Source organism: Mirounga angustirostris, unplaced genomic scaffold (assembly GCF_029215605.1).
Source record: "Mirounga angustirostris isolate CCGP_5_RB_7025 unplaced genomic scaffold, mMirAng1.0.hap1 SCAF_4, whole genome shotgun sequence".
Taxonomy (NCBI): Eukaryota; Metazoa; Chordata; class Mammalia; order Carnivora; family Phocidae; genus Mirounga; species Mirounga angustirostris.
Genome location: NW_026991712.1, coordinates 133005347 through 133026556, shown reverse-complemented (window position 1 = coordinate 133026556; position 21210 = coordinate 133005347). Strand labels below are relative to the sequence as shown.

Genomic DNA, 21210 nt, shown 5'->3' with positions numbered 1-21210 from the left:
TCTCTCTCTCTGTCAAATAAATAAGTAATCTTAAAAAAAAAATAAAACAGCAGGTCCTGTTCTCTAGGTAAGATAAGTTAACTAAAGCTGAGTTAGAGGATTGTGATTAATGTATGTTAAGTTTCTTGATAGGTGTTTCCCATAAGTGCAGACTGATTTAGAGTTGTGACATGGGTCAGGCCACTAGGGCAGCCTCCCATTTTATAGGTCCTGATACAAATTAACTTTATCAAATTAAGAATCTGTAATTAGCAGTTACATGTGTTTGATTCAAAATAAAAAGATAAATTATCCGACATTTATTATATTCACAGATAAACATTAATGAATAACATGCCATTTGTTGTAATTTGTAATTTTCCTGAGGCTTACATTCAACCAGCCTATCCCTTGTTTTTATAAGAACTAGCAGAAGTGACTTAGCTAGTAAGTAAACCGAGCTAATTGCCTCCATATCCAGTCTCAATAACTTTGTGTTCTAATCTCTCACAAATCACACTCTTGACTTCATTATTCCATAGATGTATTTACCAACAAAAAGGCCTCAGGTTTTAGCCTCCAAAGATATTCAGGGGCATGTAAAATATTTAACAATTGTCTTAGAATAAATAGCTCTGTCATTAAGGCCTATTTATTCATGTGTTTAACACATTTATTGGACATTTACTGTGTGACAGACATTGCACTAAACTGACCCAGAAAACTCAACCACTTTGGGAGGGGATACATGTCAATATAACAAGTAGAGTATGTGTATTTTCTGTTGTTGAGCAGAGAAGAAAGAGGAAGCCCTAACTCTGCTTGCAGAAGTTGTGGCAGTGAGGGCAGGCCCCAGAGGATGGTAGTTAGATAAAATGAGGGAGGTCATTAATAATTTGTATAACGGCACAGTGAAATTAAAGATTTTGTCATGTTTGGAAAACTGCAAGTCTTTGGATAACAGTGGTTGAAAATGGGAGAGTAGTTAAATGAGGTTGAAAAATTAAGACAGTCTTTTTTTATGGTCAAAACTTCAAAATTATTTTAAGCAAGAATATGCATGTAAATCAAGTTTTTCTTTCTTTTTTTTTAAGATTCTATCCATTTATTTGTCAGAGCGAGAGAGCTCAAGCAGAGGGAGCAGCAGAGGTAGAGGGAGAAGCAGGCTCCCCACTGAGCAGGGAGCCGGATGCGGGACTCGATCCCAGGACCCTGGGATCATGACCCCAGCCAAGGCAGACGCCCAACCGACTGAGCCACCCAGTCGCCCCAATCAAGTTTTTCTGTAGGAATTTCAGATCATATACTTGAATATATTTAGGTACTATAAAGCGTGCTTTTAAAAAGTCAACTTGTGAAATAAAATTTGCTTATTAAGCACTAGTAAGTATAACATTAAAATAAGTATTTTTTCAAGGTTTTAGTGACAAAGCAGATTGGTTAAAAATTTAATGGTACCGGGGCACCTGGCTGGCTCAGTCTGTTAAGCGTCTGCCTTCACCTCAGGAAATGATCTCGGGGTCCTGGAATCGAGCGCCACAGCAGGGAGCCTGCTTCTCCCTCTGCCTGCTGCTCCCCCAGCTTGTACTGTCAAATAAATAAAATCTTTAAAAAAAATTTAATGTTACCAAATGTGTGTATAGTAAAGATTTATAAAATTTTATAGTGATGAGGAAAATTTTGGTTGCTACGGTGGAAATTTCCTTAGTAATAACTGGACAGAAATGGAGATGATCTTGTGTGAAGATATACGTATTGGGGGCATTTCTAATAATAGTTGCTAAAGTGTGAAGTTTTTTGCAGAGGATTGAATGCTTGTTTTTTAAAAAGTTAATGCCTTCCACGTCTTCAAAAAAGGGGGCGATGAAAATGGGTAACGACTTCCATTAGACCTCGGAGCCTCTCGCGTTTCTCCGGCTGCGGGCGAGGCTGGCTGGGCCTGCGCGGGGCGGAGCCCACGGTGACGCGCCCGAGTGCCGCAAGGCATTGTGGGGAGCTCGGGCCCGCGAGTGAGGTGGTTGGAAGCGAGGTGGGGGCGGCCGTTTGTTTTCTCGTGGTCTCGAACTCGCGCGTTCTCATCTCCCCCCGCAGCCCCCTCCCGACCAGCGGCCGGGTGGAGGAACGGCGGCGGTGGCAGCAGCGGCTGTAGCATCGGACACCCTCCTGTCTCCTCTCCGGCGAACCGGTTCCTCTTCCCCCTCCCTCTCACTGTTTGTTGTGTGTTTGATGTGTTAAAGCAGGAGCGAGAAGGCGAGCAGCGCCATGAGCAACACTACCGTCGTCCCCAGTACTGCGGGCCCGGGCCCCAGCGGCGGGCCCGGTGGCGGCGGCGGCGGCGGCGGAGGCGGCGGCACCGAGGTAATCCAGGTGACTAATGTCTCCCCGAGCGCTAGCTCTGAGCAGATGCGGACCCTCTTCGGTTTCCTAGGCAAGATCGACGAACTGCGCCTCTTCCCGCCAGAGTGAGTATCGTCCACCATCACCGTTTTCACTGACTCCTCCCCATTCCGGGCCTAACCTACACCATTTCCTAGGCCCTTGTCGACGCTTCTCTGGACCAGGTTGCGTTTAGTTGAGGCCAGCTGTTGCATTTACTTACGAAAGAAACTACTTTTTAGGCTTAATGCGAAGAAGCAGGGCCAGGGTTTTGCGTGTTAAAGAGACACAGGCTTTTAAAATCTTGGGATTTGGTGGGGTTTTTTCTTAAATTGTGACAACGTGGTCGTTTTTTTGAGCACTTAGAGCAAGGCAAACTGCACATTCTGTGTTTTGTATATAGTTTAATCACTTTTTTAAAAACAAATGTTTGAGTTCTTTGAAAAGTAACAATTCATTCTTATGTTAATTTGATAACTTGGTTTGTTGTCAGTTAATTGTAAGTATTGCCGTTGACGGATTCTGGCCCAGTGAAGATAATTCAGAGTTAATACTCTTTGACAGATGATTAATTCAGTGAGCCTGAATACTTAATTTTTATAATGACAAAAATGGGTTATAGCTGAAACGTAAGGTTTTCTTTTGTTTAAATAACGTACACATTTATATTTTCACAGTTCTTATAGAATGTTAAATTTTTGAATTTAGAGTGTATGGCTTTTTGTTTTTATTCTGTTGTCTCACATTCTTACTGAAAAAGTATTAAATGAGTGGGTTAATTGCAAAGAAAAAAAGCTTTGAAGTAAGATGTGATAAATATTAGAACAAACATTTGAAATAATAAAACAGTGGCGTCCTCTTTGTGAAGAGTGAAAATTCAGGTGTTGCTATAAGTAAACACTGAGTACCCAGTATACATTGAGAGTTTTATGATGTCACTTAAGTACTAAACGGGAAATTGGAATTCTCAAGGAATCCACTGTTCTGGTGGCTGTAGTAAATCATTAATCTAAATGCATTTTTACTCTAAGAAAAGAAATTAATAGAAGTTGATGGTAAAATGCAATATTAACTATTTCCCATACCTCATCACTTTCTACTTAGAATGCTTTTAGATGATGATTAATGTTTTCAAATGGGTCTGGTGTCTTTAATTTTTAGGGGAATATACATGCAGCGAAAGATTTCAGTTACTGATTTTCACGAAGTGTAGAATTCTGGAAACAAACATTTTTGTTATTTTGAATGGAAACTTGACTGCTTTTCATAATGAAGGACAAAAAGCTTTCATAGTATGAACATACAAAAATAATTTTGCTGTTACTCCATTTTCTCACAACATGCCCTTTATTAAGTTGTTCGTGAAATTAGCAAACAGCAAAAAGGCAGAAAATGAGAGTGATGCATGTGATCATTATAATCATGTTATTATTCAAAGTACCTGACATACTGGATTGATTTATGAAATAATTCTTTCCAGCCCAGCAAGTTAAGAATTTTGTTATAGTTGCTGACTTTAAAATGTTTTATTTTGAAGATGCTCTTTTTATGATGCATTTATAAAAAGATGACAGAGGTATAGGCTGTTCACTGGTTCCTCTTTTACTTAATGAATGATCAATATCTTAGGGTCATGATGGACCAGAGTCTGGCTTTTTTGCTTTGTTGTCAAAGGAGTACTATCATAACGGGAATAACTGATGTGCATCAGATAACATGGTCTGGGGTGCTGTGCATTAAGAGGACTCTTTTCCCTGTATTAGGACGAAGAGATAAAAAATGGCACATCTTTGCTCTTTGACTTCTTCATATATGTTCCCACATATAGGTAATTTCTCATCTGAAACTATACAAGGTTACAATTTAGTAGACGCTAATATTAACCTTCTTGGCCTTCTAGATTTGAATAGGATGGATGTAGCGTCCTACTTTTGTTCATTTAATGTTGATTTTTTTTTTAAATGTAAGTTTCAATTGCTAATCTGACCTGCATAATTTGGAACTACTTTGGACAATTTCTTTAAGCTTACTACCATTCTTCAGGAGCAGCTTGCAAGGGATCATGTGCTATGAAGTCCTAACTAGTACTCCAAAAAGGTTCATCATTCTAAAAATCTACTTTTACTCCTAGAATAAGATTGAATGGTTCAGAATATATAAAATTCTAACTATTGTAAACATGCTTGCCGCTTGATTTTTTTTATGGGGTATTTGTATTTTTTTCCCCCAAAGGCATTCATATTCACCTAGAACTCTTTTCACCTGGATATATGCCTATGACTTGCTTGCTTACTTTTGATACTCAGTTGTCACCTAATCAGAGAAACCTTCCCTGATCATCCTGTGTGAAAATAAAACACCCCTGCTCCCTTCCCTGTTCAGTTTAACTACTTTGTTTTTCTCTAAGTTTAGCTTCTCTCTCTTTTAGAATATGTGGCTCCTTGGGTCAGCAACATCACCTATAGAGCATTTTTTAAAGTGCATATATGACAGCCTTAACCCACACCTACTGAAATGCTTTCAGTTATAAATGCCTATGGGAGGGTGGTGCAGTGGTGATCGTAGGATCTGGGATTATGCCAAACGTTTCATTGTCAACCTCCTCAAGAAGGTTTCTCCCTTTGTTTCATTACAGAATCCCTCTCTTTCTTGGTTCTTTTAAGCCAGAAATTGCTGGCCCATAATTGCACCCAGTGATCATACTGTTTCACAAGAAATATTCGAACCCTCTCTTCGGTATGACAGCCCTTAGAGCTGTTTGAAAGCATCTCTCGGTGTTCCCCTCATTTATTCCCTCTCTTTTAAAGGAAAATTATTAACTTTAATTCTAGTTGTCCCTAAAATGCATTTTGGAAATTCAACATTGTTTGTCTAGTATATGCTAGATGCTTTCCTTTTTTATTTTAAACCTGTTCTATGAACAAGTGAACTGAAATTCACATAGGTTGTTTTGCACTTCCAAATCACTCTACCAGTGTCAGAATTAGTATTTCAACCCCAGTGTTGTGATTTTCGTTTACTACTTGATGAAGGATTTCCTTGGTTTATAAGGAACTTATGAGTGGAATCATTCTTTTACAGTAATAAATCTTTAAATGTTTGGTGTTAGTGTATTTCAGAATGGAGGATATAACTGGAGTGTTTATTGGGTAATGATCCCAGGGAAGCATATGTCAAAGTTACGCATTAAATGAAGGTTCACATCAATTACTTAAATAACTTAGGTAATTATTTCAGTGACCAAAAATAGATTATTTTTTATAGTGACCAAATCGTTGAAAGTTAATTCAGTCACAGACTGACATTGAACTCCTTTGCTCATCCAACTGAAAAACAAAAATAAAATTATAATTTTCTTTCACAGCAAAAAAAAAAAAAATACATTAAATTACTAAGGAAAAGTTTGCAGACATTCTAACAAAAACTATATTATTAGAAAAAAACTAAAAGTATGGTATGCATCACAAATTTGAGTGTTATTCTTACACAGGGCCATGCTAATCTTCTCTGTATCATTCCAGTTTTAATATATGTGCTGTGGAAGTGAGCACCAAAAATACTTACACGTTATACTTTAATGATGATAAGTATAAGTAGCTATAGTTGGTAAGGTTATCTTTAAAATATTACATGCAACGTTTCACTGTATTTCTTTATAACTGAGTAAGAACACAGTGAAGGAGAGGGCATATTAGGTGAACGGAGTCACATTTTCAGGTGAACATTGCCTTTGTTTATAATTATAAGCTCAAAATTCTCTATCAGAAATGGTTAACACAGTATTAAGGTGGGAGTTGAAAAAGTGTCATGGTCTGACCCAGAAGTTCTCATACTTTAGTTCTCATACTTTAGTTGGCATAAATATCAAGTGTGGGTTTTAGGAATCAAAGCCCTCTTATAAAGGGATTCTCAAATTCATTGGGCTTGATGGAAAACAGAAATCTGACTTTTCCATGTGCATCCCGGAAGATTGGGAAACAACCCTTAGAGGACATTTTAATTAAAAAAAAAAAAAATTTGGAAAAATACTGCCACTCTTCACCTAAAGACAAAAGCATCATACAGGGTTCGCTCTTTCCTATCTTGCTTCTCATTATCTGCCCTACCTCATCTATATTAATTCTTAAAGGTAAAGAATAAAAAACAGTTTAATTTTTAGAAGTGGTACTTGCACAGAATTCTAAGGTATGAAAATTTCAGGCATTAGTCTGAAAGTGAAATTAACTTGCTATCTTATTAGCGTGTGTCTTCTATTAATAAATTGAGAACATAAAAGAATGTGACTGTGGGCCCAAATGGTAATGGTTTTAAATAAGTTTGAAGTTGGGAGAAATGAATTATTTGCCCTTCTGAGTTGTCATACGGTGACTCTCTTTTCCATGGTATATAATTATTTATGTTTTTATCTCCCCACCACTTACAGGTTTGATATAAGCAAGTAATAGCTGCAAGTAATAGCTATGATGTAGATGGATAGAAAAAATATGAATCATTTTAATTGCCAAATTAATGGAAATACACTGAGAATGTACACAGTATTTCCTAATTTTATTTTAAAAAGAACTGTTTTCATTGTATTGATAGTCTTTAAGAGCTTAATATTAGAGTCATTTTCTTTAGTCAAATAACAGTAGTGTCAAAGAAATGGTAGAGATCACTTTTTTAGAAATTTAAATGTCTAGGGGCACCTGGGTGGCTCAGTCGTTGAGTGTCTGCCTTCGGCTCAGGTCATGATCCCAGGGTCCTGGGATCGAGCCCCACATCCAGCTCCCTGCTGCGGTGGGAAGCCTGCTTCTCCCTGTCCCACTCGCCCCTGCTTGTGTTGCTGTTCTTACTATCTCTCTCTGTCAAATAAATAAATAAAATCTTAAAAAAAAAAACTATTTAAAATTTTTAAAACTTTTTATGTTGACATAATTTTAGATTTATAGAGAAGTTGCAAGGTAGTATAAAAAATTCCCATGTGTCAGGGTGCCTGGGTGGCTCAGTTGTTAAGCGTCTGCCTTCGGCTCAGGTCATGATCCCAGGGTCCTGGGATTGAGCACCACTTTGGGCTCCCTGCTCAGCGGGAAGCCTGCTTCTCCCTCTCCCACTCCCCCTGCTTGTGTTCCCTCTCTCGCAGTCTCTCTCTCTCTGTCAAATTAATAAAATCTTTAAAAAAAAAAAAAAGAAATTTAAATGTCTATTACTTCCCAAACCATTATGTTAGGTGTTAAAAATGAAGGATAGCATCATTTAAAGAGCTTTTTAAATTTTGTGGTAAAAATGTGGCTATGTAAGAAAAGAGATACAAAGTGCTATAGCTTTAGTTCTAAACCGCTGAAATGGCATTCTTTCTGCTATATGGGTGCAACATTGTTAAATTTTAGACCAGTAGTGGTTCACATTAAAAAAACACTGTATCCACATTAAAAAAAAACACTGTATCCTTTCAAAAACATTTGGCAGTAAGGTTCCTTAACAAGATGGCTTAAATTCCATTTGGATAGACAGTATTGTCAACTTCGCTTTGAACCTAGATTATTTGGATCTGTGCTTAGTATATGGGCAGTGCCTTTCAGGAAACATTATTAAAAGTTCTAATGGGTTTGAGTTCTTGGGCTATATAGTAGCTTCATGTTAGTGCTCAAATTATGAGGAAAATTTTCTTTGCAACAACAAACTTCTCTCTGAAATACCAGTGTAGCCAAATCTGATGTAATTACATTTTTATGTATACATGAAAATCTGATTTATTAGAAGAGTTAGCAGTAAGCCCTATTCTAAAGCCAGCCAAATTTATTATAGGATTTACCTTTTCATTATTGAATCTTAAGATGCAATTGGCTTATTATAATAAAGCAGTTATTCTTTATCCTGGTTGCATATTAAAATGGTCACAGAATTAAAATAAAGAGGAGGCATTCAGTACATTAAAGATCTTGGTTTAATTGATGTGGAGTAGAGAGTCTGGGTGTCGTGTCGTCGTCCTGTCCCCCCCCTCCCCCCCCCCCCGCCCCAGTGATTCTGATGTATAGCCAGGGATGATGTGATTACTACTACTTTAAGACATTGGTTTTCACAACTTTTGGTTTGGAGTTAAGGGAGCAACCCCGGACTTTTATTTAATCTTTCTCTTTCACAGAGTTTTGTGGCAGAAATTTGAACCACCCTGTATTTAAAAAAAAAAAAATCCTGCTCACTGCCTAATCTATCTATCTTACCCTGCCATAGGTTGCATTTTAGCGCTTTTTTACCTAAGAAAGCAATTTGCTGAGGGAATTTTTGTCTAAAAATACTAGGGGGTACTATGTATCTTCATGTGTGTACACATTTGTTTTTCTGAAGGTGCTCAGAGTAAAGTAGCCTTATTTATTTATAATGCCTAGGAGTTATGCTGTAGGTAGAAAAGGACAGCACTTAGTAGGCAGGTTAAGAAAACTCACTGATAGTCAAATAGATGTACTTCCCGCAATATTCTTTTATCCCTGAAGTAGAAATTCTTTGTTTCTTACTCTGAAAAGTTACCAGTAGTGGAAAGTTTTCTAAACCAAAGCTAATTATTTTTACTTATAATTAAAAATAGCTGGTGTTGGTATTATGGAAAAAATGTTGACACTTTTGTGGTCAGCTCAAACTCTGAGATTACAGTTTCAAACTGTTTTTAACTTGATACACTGTGAGTTTATAAACAGTGATTGTTTTTGTCTCCGTACAATTTGTGAGTTCAGTGGGCAGTACCTTATTTGAAATGTCATTTCCTTTTTAAGTGGTGAACTAAAGTAACACATATGGTATGTATTTTTATCTGCCTATTTTACTTTTGGAATGCAAGTGTTGGTTTGTGAGTCATACGTTTGTGTTTTAGCTGATATTCTTTTTCTCTTTTTTTATGTTGTTTGCTTACTTTTTAGTGATTCACCTTTGCCAGTCTCATCCCGTGTCTGCTTTGTTAAGTTCCATGACCCGGACTCAGCAGTTGTGGCACAGCATCTGACAAACACTGTATTCGTTGACAGAGCTTTGATAGTCGTACCATATGCAGAAGGTTTGTGCTTTGTTTAACTACCTATGAGGGCATCCTATGATGACCATCTACCTCAGTATAGTTTTAGAGTGAGCGTTAGTAGCATGTTAGAAATTTAAGCTATTAACGTTTTGAAACCCTTGTTATACTGCAGTCCATATTTTTACTTGCAGATTTTTTTTAATTCTAAAAATTAGAAATCAGACCTGTTTTTATAAGATATTTAACTTTTTGCCTTCTTTTAAAACATTTTAAGTTCGTTAAAACCATATCCCTAATTGTAATTTCTTAAGATATACCTACTTAGTTAATTTAATGTTGAGTTTTATGAAAAAGCCCTGAAGGTGAATGGTTCACTCCATGCACATTTACGTAGAAACCTTCAAATAAATGCATGATGTTATTTCTGTTTTGAATAAATGACTAGGTTAGTTTTATTTATGTAGTGCTTCCTCTCACAGATAACTTTAAAAAAAAAATCCCACATTGATTTCCAGTATACCAAGGGTTGCAATGATTTTGTTTTTTATGAAAGTTCAAGATTTTCTGTAGCTTAGGTGCCAGATGGGCACTGGGTGATTTGTTTTTATGCCAGATTTTCTTGTTCATTCTTGCTATATTTTCTAGATATCTCTAAATAATAAATTCTTCTCTCTGTTATTTGTGTGTGTGATTTTTGTAGTGGAGAAGGCAAATGCAAAACTCTTCCAGATGACTGAAAAACAGTGGGTCCTCTGCAGCTACAGGGGATTCTAGACATTAACTAAAGGCCAGCAAGCACTCAAGTCCCCCAAGTGTTTTCCTGGTGTAACCATCCATTTGTTAACTACATTTTCTCTCTTTTTACATTTTAGGCTGTTAAAGTAATTTGACAGAAAAATAATGAGCAGGGTTTTGGATCTAAAAAAGCCACTGTGACAAGACAGCACTATATTAATTCCATTTTGTAAAATTTTCTGAAACATATTTTATAATTAGTTTGTTCCCAATGTACTGCTACTTTATTTGCTTTTCGGTAACTATAAATTTTGATCAAAGAAATCACTGAAATATGATAAAATTACTGGATTTTAAGCTAATAATTTAACATATATGCTGACCAGAATTTAAATGCTTTCCCCTTAATGAACTGGTCAGTGGAAGCAGAATTTTGATATTGTTAACTTTAGATGCTATCTCAGATCTTTGAATACCAGTGTGAACATTTACACCATGCCTTGTAAAAGTTGTGAAATGTCTAGTCCTTAAAACTTAGAAAAATTGCCTTTGTGGTTTTCTAAAGAAGTTAAATTGCATTCATAGATGGATTAAGGCATGCTATATAATAATAGTACATCTGTCTCCGTGATATTAAAGTGTGTGAGCGCTATTTTAAGGTTTTAAAATATATATGCTGATAAACGTTTGAGTTAGTGTGTTTTGATTAAGCAATTTCTTTTATATCAGTGTGCCTGTTGTAGGATAAGACTTACCACCAAGAGAAAATATACAGAATTCAGATTTAGGATAAGTAAAATACAGTTTTGAAACAAAGTTCAAATCATGTGAGTAATGTGCAGAACTTTAGTTAGGCTTTAAATTTAAAGAATTCTTATTGGCTAAGTATCATAGTTCCCAAGTCCTGAACATAATACAGTATATCATATAACTGGCTTTCATAAGTATTTTTAGACTATAGTATCCTTTCTAGGTCTGTTTTGTAAATGAAATGTTTAGGAATGTATATAGAATTATAGAAATATTTAGTTCCAGAATCTATTTTTGGTTTATTTAATTATTGGTATGGTATGCTGTATTAATGTTACCACCGCTAAATAATTGATGTACTCAGTCCCTTTGTCACCATTCACCCTAGTTTTAGCTCTTACACTTTGGTGTTGGCTCTTGGTCAGTGTTTTAGAACAATAGACACAAAGTCTACGGTAAGGAATAGTCTTAATTGGTAAAACCGAGATAGCTGGATTTGGAAGGAACTCTTAATAGTAATGGATTTGGGGGTTATTTAGGTTCCTTGGTTAATGTTTGTTTCTTTTGTCTGTTTCTTTTTCTTTCATTTCTACACATTCATGCAGTATTTCATGGTTCTATCAAAGCAGCAGTAAAAAAAATACTCTTGACGCATGAAAATTAACTGGTGAGGGGCCTCATTGCTATTTTTAAATTGTAGTTTTATTTTTAAATAGTCTTTTTTAAATCAGAGGATCAGATGCATGACTTTTTTTTTTAATGGATGCAGATCTTCTATCAGGTGTCTCACAATAAATTCAAGAGGATTTTAGTTTGCCAGAAATGTTGCAAATGCACTGATTTGAGTAAGATGTTGATACTTAATATTATCCTCTTGAGACATAATTTTGCATGCAAAATTATCCCATAATCTCTGTAGGTTTGTTAATATTGATGCATTAATGCCCTATATCTAAATGATTTTCTCCCCCACCCCTCCATAACTCTTGGTATCTAAATTGATGACAGCTCTGACACAAGCAAGATAACAGTGCTGTGTAGTATACATTTGTTTATATTATCGGCACTTCTCAGTATAGGTGGAAGGAACCATTACCTTTATTTAACAGTGGTTTTTCTTTTTTGTTGTTGTGTTTTACAGTTCTTTTCCCTGGTTCAGCCTGAACTATATACCAGGCCCTGCTGAAAATACCACCCAACAGTTTTCTTCTGCAGCTTATCCAGTTTCTCTTAAGTGCCCTGTACATATTGTATGTTTTATGATGAGATGCAGTTTCTTAATATGTATTACAGAAATACTACTGGTATTTGCAAATATGTAGTTTAATTGTATTATTGAACTCTCATTTTGGGGGCTTGGGCACATTAACAGATTAATCCATCTGTATAGGGCTTTTGCTGTTGGATAGAATTTAAATTGTCTACATAAATATTTGTTTTAGGGCCCTTAGATTTTATCTGAATACACAGATTAGGCTTTAAAAACAGACATACATGTTGTTTTTGGCTTTAGGAGTTTGGCTAAGTTAGCTTTTGAACTGACACTATGTAGCAGCATTTTTGGTATGGTTAGCATGGCACATGTTGGAACATAAAGCATTTTACTATACAGGTAAGGAATGTGCCATGTTGTTTTACCTATTCTCTCTCTCTCTTACTCACTTTCACACACACATCCTGTGTGTATTCAGAGACCTTCAGAAACATTCATATTCATTTTCATGAGTCAGCAAAAGCCCTACGCTTGATTCCAACAGAATATTTCCTTTACATACTTTTCTTCTCTTAATTTTTACAAAATTTGTATGGTAGGTGTAAAAGAAAATCATAGTAACTGTACCATATTATTAACCCCTAAATCAAACTTTTTTTGTCTTGTGTATCTTGATTTTTCTGTGTGCTTTATAGTGAAGCAGCCGACACGAGTCGTTGTTCATAAAACAGCTTTTGAAAGTTGAGAGCACACCCCTGGAGAACCGACTGTGCTTGCTTACGTTTGGTTCATGACTTAAAAATCGAGTACAGGTGATGAAATCTTGGCAGTGTTAACAAAAAAGTAGTGTGTATTGTGCTATTTTTTTTTTACTCTAGAAACTTAACCATTTGTAGAGAAAAAGGAAACAAATTTTCACACATTGAAGTTTCATTCTGACATAAAATTAATGATAAATAATCATAGAAGTCAAGCTTTATATTTTAGCGAACATAAGTACTTTCAACAAACTCAGGTGGTGTATCAGGGAGACTTTTTCTGGGTGTTTTTGTGTGTTTTCTGTCTTGCAAAAAAGTGTGTTCTAATGCAAGGATGTTTCTCTGCAGGAGTTATTCCTGATGAGACTAAGGCTTTGTCTCTGTTGGCACCAGCTAATGCAGTGGCAGGTCTTCTGCCTGGTGGTGGACTCCTGCCTACCCCTAACCCACTTACCCAGGTACTGCTTGTTCCATTTGAAATCTTAAAGGATAGAAAGGAACACAGAATTGTGGATAAACCTAAACATACTGGAGCTTTTTAAGTGCTGTAATGAGTAGAGTTCACAGAGTGATACCACGCGTTCACAGTATTGTGAAAGGCTGTATTGCAATCATAAATACTGAAGAAAACCTCTTGGGAGTTTGCATTTGAAGAACATTCTGAAAATCATAAATCTGTTGTATTTCGTTTTCCACTAGCTCTCAAAATAAGGAACCACGTGGGTGGCAGGTGAGGGGGTAGGGCTGCAATATCATGAGGCATAAGACTTCTGTTGAACATGCTGTTAAAAATAGTATGTTCATTTGGACCCAGAAAGAAAATAAAGGTGAAATTGAGACTTACTGTTTTTTTCTTTCTCAATGCCCTTTGATCTTTTGCTCTTGAGGTTTGAATTAAGTACATGGCTTGAAATAAAGATGAATTCTTAATGGAGATTTTTAACATGGGGAAGATGAAATAAAGTTGGAGAAGATTTTTGCTAGGTAATGTTCTAACTTGATAGGATGTTGTAAAAAGCATATTGTTTTAGAACTAAAAAGCTCTTTAAATTTCATGTATCCTTATTCAGAGAGATTGTAACTGGTCAGTGAGTGGTTTCACAGATATCGAACAGCAAGCCTCAACTAGAATTTTATAACAGCATTTTTTTCTATTATATCATTTTGCCTGTCTGAACAGTTCCATTAACTGTTAAGTCAGAAAAAGGATGAAGTCAGGAATTCCCATGTTTTTTGAGTATGACTTTGTCTCTTAATTCCTCATTTTTTACTTATGAGGATCTGGGTAATTTGTAGATTGATTCCTTCAATGTATAAAATTGTATAATAACTAAGGTAGACACTTTATAGTGATACTATTTTAATTGTACTCCATAAACAGTTAAAGTACAGAAAGTTTGGTGTCTTTTACTTACTAAATATTATTAAAAGCTAGAAGAACTTTTAGCACAGTTCTTACAGAGAAAGTCAGACTGCCTCCAATAGGACTTTGCATGGTTTGCATCTATTATTGACTAGAATTATGCCAGGCAGGAGACAAAAAAAAAAAAACCCACACACGGTAACTTAAATAGGGAAAGTTAAATATAAAGAATTACTAACTAGTAATAGGAGATTACTTAGTGGAACGCCAGTGAATATACAGTAATCACAGGTATAGGAAGCAACTAGTACTTCTAGATCTGAGGAAGAAAGAACACAGGAAACACATTAGATGAGGGGGTTCCTCTTCCCCCTGAAGGCTAAGTTTCAGACCTCCTTCAAAAGGCTGGATAGTACAGAAGTTCTCTGGGGTGCCCACAGAACTTGTAAGAAGCTGCCCAAAAGGATGGTACTGAAACTCACTAAAGAGGTGAAAGCCAGGGGCGCCTGGGTGGCTCAGTCAATTAAGAGGCTGCCTTTGGCTCAGGTCATGATCCCAGGGTCCTGAGATTGAGCCCCGCATCAGGCTCCCTGCTCGGCGGGAAACCTGCTCCTCCCTCTCCCTCTGCCTGCCGTTCCCCCTGCTTGTGCTCAGGTGCACGCGCACACTCTCTCTCTCAAATAAAGAGGTGAAAGCCACTGCATCCCACTGCAGTAACCATCAGAAAGTGAACAAAGGAACGACGAAGAGAAACCCCTTCCAGTGTCGTCCTGGCTCCCCCTACAGATAAAGCTTGACATCACGCCAGCTGTTGAGGGAGAAATGCTTATAAGGGTGCTGCTTTCATTATCACAAAAGGGGCAAAGAACAGTGGATTTGGAGCTGAGAAGCAACAAATACAAATTGTTGGCACATGAATATATAAAACTTTTTTATGTTTTTCTAATTTCTGGTTTTAGGGATAAATGTGCTGTAATGAGTGAGAAATGAGGACATTGTATATTGCAGGGGTAGTAGGCAAACTACAGCCCTTGGTCCAGACCCTCGTTTTTGTTCATTTTGATTTGACAGCCATGCCCATTTGTTCATTTAGTATTATCTTTGTTTTCAAGCTACAGTGGCATATAAGCTGAGTAGTTGCAACAGAGCCCACATAGCTCAGACTTAAATTAGTTATTATATGGTCCTTTAAACGGGAAAAAATAATATCAGGAACAGAAATTAAATTTTAAGTAAATAATATTTGAAATTTCACAGATTGGCGCTGTTCCATTGGCTGCTTTGGGAGCTCCTACTCTTGATCCTGCCCTTGCTGCACTTGGGCTTCCTGGAGCAAACTTGAACTCTCAGGTATAACTGAATACCCTTCAACTTTGAGCTCATTTTTATAATTAAAGAAATTTGTTCCATTAACTGTTAAGTTCGCATTTCCAGAATGGGAGATAACTGATTGCTACAGTATAGTAATAATTTTTTTTACGTAAACTTGTTAATGAGAAGTTTAAAAGGCCACTGCATTAGTAGCCCCTTGACCATTAGAGAATTTCTCATTTTATGCAGTTCAGAGTAGTTTCACAGGAAGCCAATACATCAGTATGTTTGGAGTCAGAATAAATAATCATGAAAGGATGGGAACGTGGGTTCATAATTTGTTTTCTTGTTACTCGGAAATTTTTGTTTTCTCTCATTGTTATTTGGCTGAACTTTTTTCTGAAGACCTTACTTTGTGGAAATCTTATTATACTGCCTGAACACTTGGAGTTACGTTTTACACATTTCTTTGAAATGTGACCTCCTCAGAAAGTCTCAGAATAAGCAAGAGGTAACTGTTCTATAAAACCTAGACTTTTCAGCTAATAATATATTTAACTTGCTAAAGCAGCTCAACTTAACATGATGTATTTCACTGGCATTATATTTCTGTTGGTCATCAGTGTGCCTAAAATAATGTTACTTTGTGTACGTTGGCCTGATTCTCCTAAGGCATTTCAACATACTGAGAAAATAAAATAGCAGTCATTTATTTTATGTATTCTCACTGTTGTTATATTTTTGTTTTTGCAGTCTCTTGCTGCAGATCAGTTGCTGAAGCTTATGAGTACTGTTGATCCCAAGTAAGGATTTTTTTCTGTGTTTCCATTGGGTGATGTGGATATAGTATGTGAATGGAGAAGTTATGCTTTGGTAGTTAAAAGGAAAGTTATTTCAAGTTACACAATACATAATTCTGTTTTCTAGAAATGAGAAAAATTCAGAGGTAAGCCCATCTTTAAAGGGTTTTGTTTCAGTATAAGTTGAGTCTTTCGGAACAGTTGTGAGTATTATCTGCCAGGATGACAGGAAAAGAGCTAAATGTTCTTTAGTTGGTTCATTTGAAAAATATATATATACTGAGTACTACTATAAGCTTGTACCTTCATAGCATTTATACTCTAGTCAGAAAGAGAGATATTATTTAAATATAGTAAAGTGTCTATATTTAGTGTGTGCATACAACAAGAGGAAATACACAGGGGCTATGGGAACTTATTACAAGGAGAACTTAAGATCAGAGATGCTGAGCCTGGGGCATGAATAGGAGTCAGGGACACAGAAGGGAAGGAAACACTATCCCAGAGCAAAAGACTAGTGCATGTCACATAATACCAACATCTTTTTTTAGGTGCCTTGAAGTGTTCTCTTTGTGCTGTAACATTCTCTAATTGATATATAACAAAGTCATGAGATATTTTACTTCATAATTTCCTGGTATTATATTAAATTTGAACTTAATGCTTTTTCTGCCTGGTGAAATTCACTATAAGTGGGAGAGTGTGGGGGGAGGGAGAATAGAATCATTTGACTGTAGTGATTAGTGCCTTTTTTCTTAAAAATTATCTGATAAAATCTTAGCATGTACCAACCACCCAGCAATATAACACCAGTACAGTTGAAATTCCCTCTGAACCCATTCTTGTTCACATTGCGCTTTCTCCACAAATAATTAACTATCTTATATTCATTGTCTGTAATTTTTTTTCACATGTAGTAAACCTTTTAAAAGGTCCATCTTTTCAGTCAGCAATTTCATGAGTAACTTTGGTATGCCATTGACCTCTGCCTCATTTTCTGTCCATCTGCAACCTTACAAGTAATACTCTTTAATTCTGCTGTAGAAAGCTTTTAAATCGTATGAAGGAAAAGTTTTGTTAATCAAAAATCTTGAGCATCTGCATATTCCCAGGTACTAGCATTTCTCAACTTGTGTTTATGGAAAGTTAATGGATGTTCAGCAAAATAATAGGTATTTTTCTTATTCCAGGTGTCTCTCAATCTTTAAAATGCAGGTTGTAAATATTGAAAAGGATAGTATACTATACATGGTTTTACCAAGATTAACATGAAATCTCCCCTTTTTTCAAGTAGTATCTTACTAAAATGATATATAAAACATTAACACATTTATTTATAATACTGTTGTGCATTTTAAAATACTTCAGCTCTCAATTTTTGGTTCTGTTTCAGGTTGAATCATGTAGCTGCTGGTCTTGTTTCACCAAGTCTGAAATCAGATACCTCTAGTAAAGAAATAGAGGAAGCCATGAAGAGAGTACGAGAAGCACAGTCCCTAATTTCTGCTGCTATAGAACCAGGTAAAATATGTTAGGCAGTTGTGTTGAATTTTAAACTACAGGATTATTGACGAAAATGATTATTGTGTAAGTTTGGGAATATGTTGAGTAATACTATAATCATTTTTTAATTTTCCAAATTCTGATAAAAGAGCATGTAGTAGAGTAATCCTGGGTCAGGGGAGGGAACGGTCACCTGGACATAATTTAAAATCTGGAGATACTTAATTTTTGTGCTGGTACCAACTGCATCTCTAGCGGGTAGAGGATCAGGATGTAGCTAAACATCCTACAAGGCACTCTACCCCATCCGTCAAAGAAGGATGCATTCCTTAATAGTAGTGCCTGGATTTATGTTTGCCTATATTGGGATAGCCTAATTGATTTCAGTCTTTCATTTGACCTAGAGAACCTACTAAAGATACTTCTGTTACGCCATTTGTTTAAAGAAAAGCAAATACCTAAAAATAGTGCCTTGTTCTTTGCAGATTGTCTTTTTGAGATGAAATGAATGGTTATCCTATTGTCTGCCTGTATAGATTGGATGTTTGGTCCCAGATTATTTTTTCCCCCATTAAATAATGTTTTACTAATTTTTCACTCCTATTTCTTAATAAATGGGAAGGTTTTAGATATGTATAGTATTAGGAAGATAATTATAACATTGGAAAAATTAATTCTCAGTGCTTTGTGTCTGTTATTTAATCAAGAGAATTAATTAGTCCAAGGCCACAAAGCAAGCAGTAGGAGCTTTAGATACACAACTGGATGTATGTGACCCCAAAGCTAGATAGAACACCATGCTGTAACTTTTTGTTTTCATTGAAAACTAATAACTGGACATACTAAAAGTGTTTTATTTATGAATTCCCCTCTCCCCAAGATTTTTGTTAATTTATTATTAATATTGACATTTGCAATAAATTGACTCCTATTAATGAAATGATCTAAATGTGAAAGAACTCAATCTGTCTTTGATTATAGTCATGTTTGAAGAATGCAATGTCTTTATTTCTCTTAAGTCCCAAGTTAAAGGAATTGCTTTTGTATTATTTAAAAACTAAGAAATGGGAGTCAAACCATCTAGATCTGTCTCCTAACTTACACAATTGAAAATTGGAGAGGAAGAAGGAGGTTCAGACAGATTAAGAAAGAGAGCTAGCTTACTAAAACCCAGTTCTGTCTGAGTATAGTGAGAACAGTGAATGAGTCATGACTTTGTAGAATTGAAGGCCAAATATTGAGCCTCTTTATCAACCACTTTAACATAAACAGACAGGAATTTATTTTAGCAGAGGAGCATAGACTTAAGTGGTAAAGAAGGAACATTTTAATGAATTTAAAATGTCTATATTTCTGTTTATTATAAATCTATCAAATGTATTTATCTTACAGTTAAGTGCTGATTGGGGAAATGTCATTAATACATAACACATGAAAATAAAGTTTTAAACTGGGTAAATTATAGCTGTATTTGGGAAAGTAGAACCTAGGAATGGAAAAAGGGACTCCTCATTTAGAAACCTGTAAAGAATGAGAAGGATAATCCTTTTCATAGATTGTTTATGGACAGTATATCACAGCCTTCCAAGTCTGGTACAAATGAAAGAGTCAAAGGAACTTTTGGTTAGTTGAAAATCAGATGTCTAATTTGGATCTACCGAAAGTCTAGAAAAAAGGATCATAAACCATTTAAGGATGTTATATAAAATCTGAAAATTAAGATAATATTTCTTAGAATAACTCCTGAATGGGCATAATCTATTTGATGATTTCTAAGTCCAGGTTCCTTTTTTTTAAAATCCAGATAAGAAAGAAGAAAAACGAAGGCACTCAAGGTCAAGATCACGTTCTAGGAGGAGGAGGACTCCCTCATCTTCTAGGCACAGGTTAGATTGATTGTTGTTGGTAGTTAATTGTACCTTAGACAAAGATAATTTCTGTATCTCACATCCTTCTTGTCATCTGTTAACCTACTTAGCTCTTGATTAAAGTGTGTTTTAGTAACTGTTGCCATTAGCAGAGTGTGTGAATTCACATGTATATACATGGAGAAAAGGTATGGGCGGCTAAATAGACGATCGGTACTTTAAAACTCCAGAATCCGGGGGTGGGAGGAAGGCACTGGGACTGGAGCACTAAATTGAGTTAGTACTGTGGAAGAACACTAGACTGGAAAATTTCGACCTGAATTCTAGTTCTGACTTTTCACAAACCTTTGAGACTTTTAAGTTGAAAGGTCATCACGCAACCTGCAGCTTACCCATCTAATGCATGAATATTTGTAATGACGACTTGCTGTTCTTTTGGTAGTATCACACACATCTCATCTGAAAACCCTTTTAAGTATTAGGAATCTGTTATGTTCACAGTGGTGGATTCAAGTGTTCTAAAATTTAATTTTCTCTTGAAAACTCAGATCTTATCATGGGCAACAAGTTTGTTTTTCTTGAGATGATAGGCTTCATGCATTTTTTCAAGAAAATGTCTGCCAATACCATAGTCTGAACAACCATGGTTTGTCATACTTGTTTTGTCAGATAAAGATGTTATTTCATGGGAAAGCAGTTTGTTAAGCTCACAACTCAATTACACAATTGTGTTCCTTAATAACAACAGTCTTTGAACTTTATATGAGGAGTGATTTATGCATTCATTGCACAGAACATTGCTCGAGGGACTAGACTTAATATTTACTACTCAGTAATACCATGTTAATAGCATTCAAAGAACCAGATTTAATAAAATTAATAGTCTTTGCTTCATCAAAGACCTCTTTAGTGAAAATGGCATTTTTTTGTTTTTGTTTTTCTTTTACTGCAGTACATACTGCAAATGCCAGTGAAGAATACAGGTGACTACTAGGGCAGTTTAGTTCCTGCTGCCTTGATCTGTGCTAAGAAGATGCTAATAACCCTTTCACACTACCATTGCTTTTGCACTATTAATTCAAATGTCAACACAGTGGAAAGGGCAAATATCTTGGTTTTTTGAAAATAATTTTGACCTATGGACCTCGTGACATTATCAAGTCATTTCATAGTCATTTCATTAGGTCATTTCAGTGGTCCACTTGGCTGCTATAATAGAATACCATAGGCTCGGTGGCTTACAAGCAACAGAAATTAATTTCTCACAGGTCTGGAGGCTGGGAAATCCAAGGTCGAGGTCTTGGCAAATTAGGTGTTTAGTGAGGACCCTTGTTTATAAGTCTTTTCACTATATCCTCACATGGAATGGGTGAGGGATTTAGATCTCTTTCATAACTTCATTAATCCCAGTGAAAGCTGCACTCACATGACCTAATTACCTCCAAAGGTGCCGCCTCAGTATCATCACATTGGAAATGGGGTTTCACGTAAGAATTTTGGAAGGGACACAAAATTCAGTCTATAGCAGAATGTTACAGGGTTGCCTTTTTTCTTTCTTTCTTTCTT

The 21210-nt window shown here is 36.0% G+C and overlaps 1 protein-coding gene and 1 non-coding gene across 11 annotated transcripts in view; one reads left to right on the top strand and one right to left on the bottom strand.

Annotated features, from left to right (window-relative positions):
- Positions 1-21210, top strand: part of SRSF11 (serine and arginine rich splicing factor 11) — a 42643-nt gene that overhangs the window by 11042 nt on the left and 10391 nt on the right. For 3 of the 10 annotated variants that reach the window (XM_045897424.2, XM_054512811.2, XM_045897425.3), the window contains exons 1-7: positions 2016-2441; positions 9249-9382; positions 13148-13257; positions 15420-15512; positions 16227-16276; positions 17667-17794; positions 19581-19662. In XM_045897424.2, the coding sequence (XP_045753380.1) occupies positions 2242-2441; positions 9249-9382; positions 13148-13257; positions 15420-15512; positions 16227-16276; positions 17667-17794; positions 19581-19662 (797 nt within the window). In that variant the 5' untranslated portion in view covers positions 2016-2241. The other 7 variants (XM_054512812.2, XM_045897426.3, XM_045897422.1 and 4 more) reach the window with 5 other exon arrangements.
- Positions 5801-5906, bottom strand: LOC123860629 (U6 spliceosomal RNA). Its single transcript, XR_006794757.1, has one exon. It is a non-coding gene; the product is annotated as a U6 spliceosomal RNA (small nuclear RNA).